The sequence below is a fragment of the Amphibalanus amphitrite genome, unplaced genomic scaffold (assembly GCF_019059575.1).
Source record: "Amphibalanus amphitrite isolate SeventyFive unplaced genomic scaffold, NRLGWU_Aamphi_draft 000035F_arrow, whole genome shotgun sequence".
Classification (NCBI taxonomy): domain Eukaryota; kingdom Metazoa; phylum Arthropoda; class Thecostraca; order Balanomorpha; family Balanidae; genus Amphibalanus; species Amphibalanus amphitrite.
The window spans coordinates 110,838-123,388 of NW_024881531.1; the positions used below are offsets into that span (position 1 = coordinate 110,838).

Here is a 12,551-nt window from a genome sequence, read left to right on the forward strand (position 1 = left end):
GTGAACTGGTTTGTCTGGTTTTCTGGTTGCTAAAATACATCCTCCTGGTGTATCTATACACTCTTTAACTTGGAATTGTAACATAGTCCTCCGGGCCGGATGGTCGGTTCGATCGGCTGTGCTGTTATCAGTCGGTTGGATCGACGTTTCGGTCTGATTCTTTGAAACGGTTCATTCGGCTGTGTTGTTATCAGTCGGCTGAATTGGTTTGCCGGTCTAGTTTTGTTTGACACGGTCCGGTCGGCTGTGTTGTTATCAGTCGGTTGGATTGGTTTGTAGTCTAACTTGTTTGATACAGTCCACTTTAAATACTTGGCATACAATTTGGCCTAGCTTTGAACCATGGATGATTTGTTGGCGACCAGAACTAGACTCCGCTCAAAGGCGACCCGACTTTGTAATGACCTCCGATCGTATCGAGAGGCAGATCGTACAGTGTGTCTAAAAAGAATGTACCGTCGCCACTACGTGGCGCTGGTGTCGCGAGCCGGTAGTTGGCTGAATCCGCACCAGACCACACATTCCCAAGCGCTAGGTGACAGCTGCGCAGCGGCCGGTAGTAGCGTAAGCCCGAACCTTCGTGACACGACCCCGGGGGGAGGGAGGGGAGCGGGCGGGGCAGCGCGTGTAGGGAGGGGTGCTCCAGCAAGCTGGCAGTTGTCGCGGCCAAAGGTCAAGGGGTCACACACCAAGCGAACGGACGCTGATGTGGGTTCGTGGGGATCATGAACTTGTGTGTGGTAGGTGCGTCTTGCGATGCACGGGTGATACGACAGGTCTAAGCCAAAGGATTCAGGGGAGAGCTGAAGAAAAACATCTGGTCAACTACGGCGAATAATGGTGCTGAAAAATGGAAAGTATGGGTCAATGCAAGCCTTCATGACTATAAACAACTTTTCTGAGGACGCAAAGGCCAGCATTGAATAACGATATCCGGATCGAAATTAGCAATGATTTATAATTAAATGCCGAACTAATAGCGCTGCAAAACCCTCCTAGTAAATTGTCAAGTCGGATTATACCCACTTGAATTAAACTATCCTAAATAAAATTGTTAATTAACTTTCTAACACTGACGTTCTTTATCATACGATAAGTATGGGGTTAACCAAGATTCAGCATCTTTCGCGTTCTAACAATCACCTGTAAGGCTAGAACATTAATGGCCAGGTAAAAACATGGTCGGGATTTGATTAACCGGATTATGAGTCGATTTTTTTAGTCGGGATTTGATAAGTCGGATTTTTTTACGCCAACCGCATTTTTAAATCAAGTCAGGTCACTGATCTATGACGTCATGAATGAGCAGTCCTAAAATGAACTGTGTGAAACTGTCCTGAAATGAACATTTTAGGACTGTGCTAAAATGTTCCAACTTCGCAACACCCTCAGTGCAGAGCTTTCATAGGGAGATGAAACTTACAGGATCTTATAGTATGATCGAGAGGTCTCACAACTTGTATAAATGTATATCTAGGATTTTCTGAAGGGTCGCCTGAGATCAGGTCAGTCTCTCACCATTAAAAGTCAGGGGAATATGGAAATTGCTAGTTTGGTCCGGAAATGATATACAACTATCTCAAATTCTCAAGCACACGGAATCGTGATTTCATGCGCTCCTTGCAAGGTCTGATGCTTCAATTTTGTTTTGTTGATCTTGCGTGACGTCATTTATCACGTAACTAAGGCTATCAGTTTTTCGTCAATAACTCCCGATCAACTAAAGCTACCGAGTCGATAAAGCCACTAATGGACATGAAAAGACCTGCCGAATCGATTGATATGCAATATGACCTCCTTTGACCAGCTTCGTGACCTGACGGGCTGTGACCTGACCTTGACCCGAGGTTAACACCTTAACTCTCGCCCGTATTGGTGTTTTTCCAGCCTCAAACGTATAAGGGTCCGTTGGACCCCCCTTGCCGTTTCGCCCCTGATCGAGCTAGAGCTTCGCGGAAAAAACGAGCGTGTTGGCCGTGACGAGAGGAAGTCGATGATACCCAATTTTAAGGTCCTAGGTCATCGGTTGACTTTCCAGGTCAGGTCAATGACCCAAAAGTCGGGGAAATCGGGACCTGTTAGAAAGTCGTAAAGCGTGGCTGCTATGGGGTTTTCGGGGTGCTGATCACGAATATCATGTTAGTTTTTATCACAGATGATGTCTTCATGCATTTAGGCCAGGTCGGGTCAGGTCAGGTCAGGTCAACCAGTAAGGGTATTCGTAGTAGGTGGCAACCGCCTCTGACAGCTTCGCAACATGTTACGAGGGAACCAAAACTACTTCGTAAATGTTCATATGGCTGCTAAATTCGAATTCAGCTCCTAAAACTGGCCTAGAAACATGTAAAACTCGAAAAAGTGAACCGAGGTCATCAAAGGTCAATGACCTGACCTGACTTTCCGGTGACCTTGACACCCACCCTAATGCATGGAAGCAAGATTATATCCCATGTTTGAACGCTTAAAACCACGAAAAGACTGCAAACGCGCCGCTAATGCGAGCCGACTTACGCCGAATCGCGATTCCGGCCAAACATGGTCTCGAAAAGTAGGTCGCAGGTCAAAGGTCATTAAGGTCAGGGTCATGACAATTTCAGGGTGGGTGTAAAATTGATTAACGCGAGGGTACTGAAAGTTTCGTCGCGATCGGCCGCTTTTTACGCGAGTTATTCGCGAAAAACCGAGGGAGGGGGTCCGTTCGACCCCCCCCCCCTCTATACGGGCGAGGTTAAGTTGATCTAACCCGAAGAAAAAGTATACCATTCGACACGCCTGAGCTAGACAAACACGATGCTGCTAAAATCGCGGATCTGCGATCATTTTTAGCGAAGTTATTTACCAAAAACCGAACCTGTGCCTTGGGCCACTTGACCTGACCTCCGAAGTCATCGGTTGACCCTGGTCCTTAAATCGGAGACCAATCGCTGCATTTCGTAACGACGCACACGATCGTTTCTTTCGTGAGGCTCTAGCTCAATTAGGGGCGAATCGGCGAAGGGGGGTTGTTTCCTCACTTCCAACCCCCAACGTCCCCTCGGTATTCAGAAAACCTTAAGGTCCGGTGAGGGTTAAAACGTTTCTCCTGAACGAGGAAGAAATGTGAAAGTCAAAGCTCTATAGACGTCCTGTAAAAGTGGCCATAATAATAAATTCGTTAGAAATAAGATGCTTTTTAAACGACTTCCTCATATAAAATCGGGTGCTGGGACCAATCTTATAAACGCTTTAGAATGGACAGGGTGTCACTGGCTAAAGTTTGGGTGCAGAAAACGGCTATTACCTAAATGCAAAATGGTTTTCATGCATTTCAGTCAATTGTATATTGTCGGTCCCAGTGGCCGAGCTAAAAAAAAATCGGTAGTGTTTTGCATCTTTTACGCCCTAAGAAAATACACCATCTATCGAAGTGGGCGGGCTTATTTGAATGGGAGGGAGCATTATGCACGAATCGTGTGCTTTCGTTTATTTTGGACTGTATTTTACCACATCCACTGCTGGTATCACTTTTAATATTATCTAATGCCGTGAATACGACAGCATTCCATTTATAAGATTGGGCTAATGGAGTCGCGCCCCGCGAGCTCGGTTTTCCGCTGGGCCGCTACAGGCCAGGAAGTCGGTCTTCGCCTGAGGGCAGGATAAAGGTCAGCGAGGGAGCGCGGGGTCAGCCAGGTATCGCCAAGTGCCGAGCGAAAGCCGCTCCCTCCCCTCTCTTCCCCTCTTCTCCCCTCCCCACCTCGGTATAGGCGGGGAGGGACCGAACTGCCAATGACATGCGAGCGGTCAAGGCCGCTCGCGCGGCAGCGACCCTGGCGGCCGGGTGCCGCAACTGGGATTCAGCCAAGTTACCGATTCGCCTCCTGTGGGAGAGCCAAACCAGGGGACATACTTTTTAGATATACTGTACGACGGTGGATCCTGACCAGCTTGCCCTCAAGCTTCACCACCTGGAGAAGCTGCGCCATGAGATGGAGGGTGTCCAGGGTGACCTGGATAAGCTGGATCAGTCAGATGATACCAACCACTTGCAGATTCTTGAGGACGAGATGTTTCTCGGTTCGCGCCTCCTTTCTCGCCTTGAGAAAGCTGAACAGGCGCCAGTCAGGGTTGACGCTTCAAACTTCGCGGGAAACGCAGACTTCAAAACGTCCCTCACCGTGAAAATTCCCATTTTTCATGGTGACGTAATGCAGTGGTCTGAATTCTGGGACTTGTTTGCCATATCTGTTCACAACAACTCAGGATACGCTCTTGTCCAGAAATTCGTAGTACTGAAATCGCACCTGGCAGGTGATGCTTTGCGCTGCATTGAGGGCATTCCAGTGTCGAGTGACGGCTACCTTCAGGCCGTGGCCGCGCTCAAGGAGCGGTTTGAACGGGATGATGTGCGGCGGGAGACACTGATGCGTGACCTCCTGAACCTGCAACCCGTTCGACACGGCGACCTTAAAGGCATGCGGTCATTGATCGATCACTTGTCTGCGCGTACTCGAGCGCTCAGTACACTTGGCGTCCACCCGGAAAGCTTTTCGAGCCTGTTGCTGCCAGTCGTTAAGGATAAGATCCCTGAGGATTGGCGTCTAGAGTGGGTCAGGAGAGAGAGTGGAGACTTTACGGAATTTCTACACTTCCTCAACCGTGAAATACGGCTCCGAGAATCGGCAAAAGGGGTGTCAATGGTGCAGACACGACCCGTGTCCCCGTCCGCTTCCACTCAGTCTGTCACAAGCACTCTCACTGCGCGGCGAGAGCCCGGCACTGAGAAGCAGAGGCCCCCTCACGGGCCAAGGACCGTGATGTGTCCTGTTTGTCAGCAGGCGCAGCACGGTCTAGAGAGGTGTGACAAGTTTCAAACCTTCAATCTGAAAGCCCGTTGGGAGACTGTGAAGGCAGTGAGGGCGTGTTTTCGGTGTCTGAAGTATGGACATCAGGTTCGGGACTGTAAGTGCAGTCGGTGCACGGAGTGTGGCGGGCCGCACCACCCCCTGCTCCACAATCATCGTCCCTCGCCATCGAATTCACCCAGCAACCAGTCGGAACTGTCGCCCGGGGCTGTACCTTTCTCTCCAGCACATCCTACTGACAGAGTGGCGCGCCCTGATGGCAGCCCAAGTGAACTCACGGGGCAGAGTCGCCACCGGTACAGTGCCAGTACGGCAAATGAGAAAGCACATTTCTTTCAGACGGCTCTCGTAAACGCTGTGGGACCCAAGGGTAGCCGGAAGGTCCGTATCCTCCTAGACGGAGGGTCCGACTCCTCCTACATCAGGAGCTCGCTGGCAGAGGAACTCGGTCTTCCCAGCACTGGCACGGCTACCTTTGCCTGCCTCGGATTTCAGGAGAAGGCTGAGGAGGCTCGCTCGTACGACAAGGTACAGATGGAGCTCAGAAGCCTGTTTGGTGACTATTCTCTGAAACTTGACATGTGGAGCACAGATCAGCTGTGCTCGCCCCTTCCCACCTCTTCGCCACCCCCTGTTCCTGCCGGTCTGGATCTGGCCGACGACTTTGGTGGTGGCGAAGTTCATGTATTGATCGGCCTCGACAATCTTTATCGAATCGTGCTGTGGGGACAGGTGGAACTTGAAGAAGGGCTTAGAGCCATAGAGACTGTCTTTGGCTACGCCATTCACGGGTACCGCGGCGACGTTTCGCTGATACCGACCGGTCACCAGTCTTCCCACTGTCAGCTGAGACAGGTGAGGAGTCTGGATGAAGTGAGGGTCGGCCAAAATGAGGCCATGGATGTGGATGGCATGCTGCCTGAGCCACACTGGGACAAGCCAGTGGGCTGTTCCAATGAGATGAATTTGACGATGCAGTCGGATGATCGCTCACCATCCGATCATGGTTCCGCAAAGGCGGGAACCCCGCAGCAAGAGCTGCTCAATGCAAAAAAGCCTCACCTGAGCGGTGACGACCTGCATCAAACGATGACTACTGAGGATGGAGACACGACTCTCTCTGTCAAGGGGTCAAATAATGACACAAAACAAAATGGTGATGGCGGCGCCGGGCTGTCGCCAGGCAAACGCGACTCCTGGGCTGTCGCCCGGAGTCAGGGTATCAAGCCCTCATCGCATGTTCCTGTGGAGTTCGTCCCATCATCTGCCGTGGACGAGACGGACCGGAGCCAATGGAGTGCTGTAGCACCCCGGCGGCCTCGCCGATGCCTGTCGGCTCCGACGCGAGACCGTCGGCAGCCGCCTCCGAAGAGCCGACGTCTGCGGCGCCGCTGGAGGAGCGACGGGGCAAGATGGAGGTGGAGCCGGGGCTGGAGGACGACTGCCCCACTGGAGGCACCGTCTCTTTTCACAGCATTCCCACGTCTGTGGAAGAGGAGAAAGAAGAGGACGTAGCCGAGGACGCTGGCCCCCCGGTCCAAGGACCCATGGCCGGCTGCGGAAGGCCTGACCAGGCCCACAAGGACTGCCGCAAGTTGGCGTGCGGCCAGTGCCGTGATGTGTGTTTTGTTTGTGATTTGTGCGCGCGTTGTGACTAGTGTGGAAAATGTGTTAACTTTTTGTTCCCACATTTTGGTGGGGAGGATGTTAAGGTTTGCTACTTTAGCCTAAGAAGTGTTTTCTTTTATTATGTGTATTATGTGCATCATGTACCCCGTGCCGGCGCTGGGCTCGCCAGCCGGCCGCCGAGCAGAGCTGCCGCGCCGCTCTGCGGCACAGCCTGCGTTCAGGGGCACGCGCGCCTCGGGATTGGCCGGTTGAATCACGTGGTTCGAGCTGTAGTCGAGTTAGGTCGCGGCGGTGCGCAGGGAGTTGGGCTCTAGCATTGGACGCGGCCGGGTGTGTCGCTGGATCGCAGTGGAAGGATCGGTCTGCCCGGCCGTTTCAGAAACTCAGATCCACAGATTCATGTATAAACGGCTGTCTGGAAATCGGTAGTCGGTCTGCCTGGCTGTCTACCGGGGTAAGGAGGCTCGTTTATACATGCGTCTGCAAAATTAAGGGATCGGTTTGATCTGCCGGTCTCTGTGACAGATTTGGACCCAACGCACCAACTTAACAATTTCACTTTGTACCCGACATCATGTCGGCTTGAAGGGCGGTATTTTTTGGGGTAGTCCTCGAGCATATCTTCTCGGGATTCATTTGTCATATAGGTTAAGGGTAGAGCCGGCACTGCGGCCGTTGCTCCGCTGGCAATTGGTGGCTCTAGAGTCTCTGACAGTGGGCGTTGTTTTCTGGTGAGTGAACTGGTTTGTCTGGTTTTCTGGTTGCTAAAATACATCCTCCTGGTGTATCTATACACTCTTTAACTTGGAATTGTAACACCTCTTGCCGAAGTAATAAAACATCTGCTGAGATGTGTGCTAAGACAACTGAATCGCATTCCCATGGTGCACGTTTTCGAATTAAAAGCCATTGGCACCCAGTATCAAACATGGCGCCAATCTGGGTTTGTATTGCTTTTTCAAAAGAGAATCATCCTTGGACCGTGCCGATCTATGGATTGCAGTTCGAATTATCCCCTCAAATGTAGTCCGCTTACTAAACTTTGCCTTTTAACTATCTTATCTGATTTATTTTCTTTTTCACTGAATAAGTATAAACTCTTTTTTCCATTTTCCTCCTCATGTTATCCTGAATTCTATTCGATATAAAGCTGTCTGTTTTTGCTTTTGTAACCATTGCTCCATCGACTACTTCACTGCGTCTGAACTCTGAAGCAACGCTTCGTGATTAGTTCGTTGCACTGTTGGTTGGGTCGTGATCCCCGGCGCTCTTTGTGTTTCTATCCCGAGACTGGGAGTTTCTGGTCACCGTAGACCCGGCTTCCGCCGCCGAAGGGTCAAGGCTGTCTGTAGGTGACTGTTCCGCCACTGGATGACGTATTTTTCCTGGTCAGTGTACGGTGAGTTGTGTGAGCGCTAACGCTAACAGCTCTGCGAGTGTTTCCGGAGCAGCGCCCTAACCTCATCGCTGGCTTCTTTGTCTGGAGAACATCGCGATTGCCTCGGGTCTTATTCCTGATCCGTTTGTGTTGCCGCTGATCTGTTTAGTCAGTTCTCCCCTCCACCCCTCCTCTGACTGTGCTGCTCTGCTGTCCGGACCAAGTCTCCAAGATTGCAGCTGGGCCCCTGACCAGAGTTGCACCTCCCCAGCCGGCCTCTCGGGTCGGAGCTGGGTCTCCCCTCTATCCGAACGCCACACCGGCGCCAGAGAGGCGAATCATCCCCATACTCTGAAACCGCAATTAACATAAAACTGAGACCGGGGGAGACTGAGCTCAGAAAACAGCTCGGCGGGTGGTAACACCACGCTCCGAGGGCTGGGGACCCCAACGACGCAGTGGGCACTATCCTGGACAGATAGCGGGGGGGGGGGGGGGGGCGGCTGTGTGGGGAAGGGAAGCAGGTAGTGCCAGTGACGTCATCGAGTGGTCCATCGCCGTGATGGTTGTTATGCAAAGTAGTGTCGGGTTTTACGGCGTTAGCGGCGGGGTGCATTGAAAAACAACGATGAGTCAGAGCTGGTTAGACGCGCTGGCGCTGCGTGGTTTATGACACTGGCTTCATTCAGCTCTCTGAGTTTCCTGTGCGGAGGCGTCTGTTAAATTCAGATGCTTTGTCACGCAGTTTGTATTGTGTCGATGACTGATAGGCCCATGTTGAGTCGTTTTCCTATTACTCACCTCAGTCCCCTACTGAGAGCGGAATTCGAGTTTCGTCATTTTTGTTGGTGACAAAGTTATTCGACATTGGAATAGGCTATAGGCCTATAGGGCCTTGTGTGTAAATCGTGACTAATATGGAGCACTGGAGCAGTGCGCGGAGAATTACAGCAATTGTTTTTTCAATGAAGTCTCAGCGACAAGACGTGAAACGATGACAGATTGATGTTGTCGAGGATTGATCACGAATAGGATGGCCGGTGACCGGTGGGCGCAAGTGAAAATTTGTTGACATTTAGTAGAACTATTGGAATTACGTTTGTGTGCAATAAGCACCAGGTCATGTGTACTTGTAGATTGTTTGTACTCGTATTTACCCTGTTGATGTTTTTCATCGTTTACAGGGTGGAGGAGGGGAGTCCGAGCTACAATACATCGCTGCTCCATCAGAAGCTTCAGGTAAGCTGCCGAAAGTTATCCTAGCAAATGTGTTTAAATCACCGTGAAATATTTGATACACCCAAAGAAAGCAACAGGTTTGATGAATTGTCACCAAGTTTCTATTTCTTAGTTGATAATGGACGCCATTTAATTGCGTCCCAGAAAAGCTATTTCTGGCACCTAAAAGCTGACTCGCCCCAAAATTGGTCCTCAGCACCTATTTGGTGGATACCAGCACCAATCATGGAAAATGACCTTAATTAGCTGTTTCTGGCACCTATTCATCGGTACGCCTTACTCTTTTTTTCTGAATCTGGCACCTAAATGCTGAGCGTAGGACCAATCTAGTAGAAAAATGAACTACTGGCTGGTACATAGAATCATGTTGTTCTGGTATGATGACCCCTGGAGTCTAGCCTAAAGGTTGCCAGTGCAGCTACACTCTAAGACAGCCCCGTAGTGATCTCAGCATTGTATATGACGTTTAAGTAAGCAAATAATATTGATTTGTTTGAAAAAACAATGTCATTTAAATATTTAAAAACATTTATTTGTAATCCTTAAAGGGAAACATTTTTGTGAGTAATTGTCTCGATTTTGACCATTAAAACGGGTATTGTATTTTTTGACGTCATCAAATAGCTCCAAAAAAGAAATGTAATGTTTTCATCCCGTTCAAGGCCGCTGAAGAAACGCGGGATCTTGCGTGGGACATTGTCCGTTGTTTGCCGCGCAGAGTTGTGCCGTGGTTGTGCCTTTTTCATCCGTTTCTTACTTATGTCATATGTGTGCATGAAGCTTTGATTTTGTTTTTGGTTATTGTGTGGCCGGTCAGTCAAACGCCCCTGTAGAAACCGGATGCTGCGTTTGATCGAGATGGAGTCAGACGATGATTGCAGAAAGCTAATAATATTGAAAAGAGGGCCGGTTGCGTGGCATGTCTGTTCAGAGTTTACATTTTGCTTTACTCCAGTTTATGACCTGAGAGCCTGGCTGGAAGTGACGGATCCAAACTTTTCACGTTAAAATGGCTGAGGGTGCAATAATCTCTAGTCTCTACATAGCGGGCTGGTATAGGAGCATCTTGCTATGCTGCACCATAGCTGGCTAGTGATTCTCTTTTGGCTAGAAATGGCATTAATCATTATCTCCACTGGCGAAAATGGCACTTGACATCACCGAATGCAACGTTCATGTTTGTTAGGATACATAAAATCAGGAAGATTACGCGAATTAGGTAGGCAAACGTGGAATTAAATAGGTGCTGGATGTTTTGGTTTTGGTGCTGAATCAACAAACAGCAAATACGGAGTTCAACTAGACGATCTGGCAACTTTAGGCTGTGTGGAAGCAATTAGGTGCCAGATTCAGATATTAGGGTCGAATAAGCATTTTGGGGCTGATCAGCAATTAGGTGCCAGAAACAGCTTTTTAGGGACCAGAAACAAATATTCCCCGTTGATAATTGACCTCATTATCACCTGAGATCGATTCGCAGCCCGGTTCTTTTATCTCTTGCATTATCAATTCGTTCATGGCGCACCTGCCCTGCGCCTCCCGTGTGGTGCTAGTATCATGCGAGCGATGCAGTCTCCAGAGATAAATCCGGCCGCCGCTATCGCGCAGCCGCCTGGTGCGCTATGCTGTACCGCGGGACAGTATGTCCTGCGGCACAGTGTGAAAGACAGGCGCTTCCTCGCCGACGCACGCATTTTATAATGCGGAGACTGCATTGATGGGTTGGAAAATATCATCAAGTAAACAACGGAGACTTCGATCGTGCATAGAAAAATAACGCGTCATTTATGATGGATTGCAGGCTGCTGGAAGTGGACACTGTCGCAACTGACTTTGCTTGAATAATGTCCCGATGATTTCTACTCAAACAAATAAAAAGTCCGACCATAGAAGAGCCGTCCCACAGAGTGTATTGTTTTCTACCTCTTTTGGTCTCCAGACTCGATTGTAGACTGCCAAAATGTTGTGAAGATTTTCTGGGTGCGGAGCCTGCCGGTTAGGATTTCACGTTAAACGTGTGTCATGTGTTTTTTTTCGGGGGGGGGGGCTTATTTTTTGGGATGCTCAATTTCATAGCTCATGAGTTACGTTGTCTTTACTTACGATGCATGCATGCTTCGAGATTCCAGTTTTTTTCACAGCATGCCCTCCGCCACAAGTCCTGTTTGACTTAATTCGAGACCGAGCCGACGAGCGTCAACCTCCCGCATGGTCTAGTGGCTAGGATACACGGCTCTCACCCGTGAGGCCCGGGTTCGATTCCCGGTGCGGGAACACGTTTTGTGCCAACCCCTTCACTCTTCAGTAAGCAGTAAGCACCTTGTTCTTACTCTGACCCTTCGGGCTGCTGTAAAAGCGAGGCGCAAACCCTACGTCAGACGTGCCAACTTGGGTGATGCGCCCCGGCTCCACACACCTTCTTTCCGAGTCATTCCTCCCTCCCTCCCTCATTTCCTCTGTCTCTTTCTCTCTCCTCAGTCATCCTTTCTTCCCCTCCGTATTTTCTCCACATCCGGTTGTTCTAACTTTGTGTTTGTACGCTTCGCAGTGCGGTGTGCACTCCTAATGCACATGGTATGTGTTGCGTGTGTTGCATGTCTCCAAAGACATTCATTAACGGAAACTCATGACAAATTATTCCCCTGAAGATGTCCACGACCCTATCGTGCCTGGCGGTGAATCGTCGCGTTGAGTTTTACCGCGGTTGGTATAGGATGTCGTTGTCCTGCGAACAGCTGTGACCGCCATACTCTCCCGCAGACCCGGGTAGCTGACAGTGGTATGGGGTGCTGCGCTGTAGAATTGGGCCAGCCGGGGTGTCCGGCCGTAAAAAGACGTCCGGTGCTGACCCTGTTTGGTTATCGGGCGGTGGAAGCCCGATGTGGTGTCGATAACACACGCTAGACTGCCGATGGGCGATCAGTGTGTGTGTGTGGGGGGGGGGGGAGGGGAGGGAAGGTGAAGCTGGGCTAAAAACTAGCCCAGCGTATCTATCACATGAGTGCGCAGAGTGCGTTCATGAGTGCTGATAACATTGGCTCTGCGGGATAAGTTGTTGAAACTTTTATGTACTAGCTGATAAGGTCAAGGGGGAGAGGTATATGATCAAGGAGATTTCGAACCTACCTTGCATACATTCCATCAAATCATTACCAGAAGCTTTTTGGGAAGCCTGACTTGCCTCGTCACAATGCAGATACCTTTGGGATGGCGCTGAGCTTTGGTTAAGTGATGAGTACCATCCGACGGCAGACCGTCGTTGGGCGCAGTGCTGATCTGACCTCCACCCGACCCCTGCCGCTGTGCCGCGGTGCACCTCCCCGCAGCTCACATCTGCATCCTCACCTAGCTGATTCACTGGGCACGGGAATGTAACGAATTACGGAGCTCGTCAATTTGAATGGTGGCGCTGAGGCGAATGTTAGCGCGTTTGTGCGCATATGGTGACTCATCCGCATACC

General features: G+C 50.2%; 1 protein-coding gene and 1 non-coding gene across 2 annotated transcripts in view; both read left to right on the forward strand.

The window, feature by feature from the left end:
• Positions 1 to 12,551, forward strand: part of LOC122370713 (rab3 GTPase-activating protein catalytic subunit-like) — a 52,201-nt gene that overhangs the window by 35,089 nt on the left and 4,561 nt on the right. The window contains exon 11 of the mRNA XM_043346559.1: positions 9,036 to 9,090. Coding sequence (XP_043202494.1) covers positions 9,036 to 9,090 — 55 coding nt within the window. The remainder of the gene's footprint in view (positions 1 to 9,035; positions 9,091 to 12,551) is intronic.
• Trnae-cuc lies at positions 11,293 to 11,364 on the forward strand. The gene has a single exon. It is a non-coding gene; the product is annotated as a tRNA-Glu (tRNA).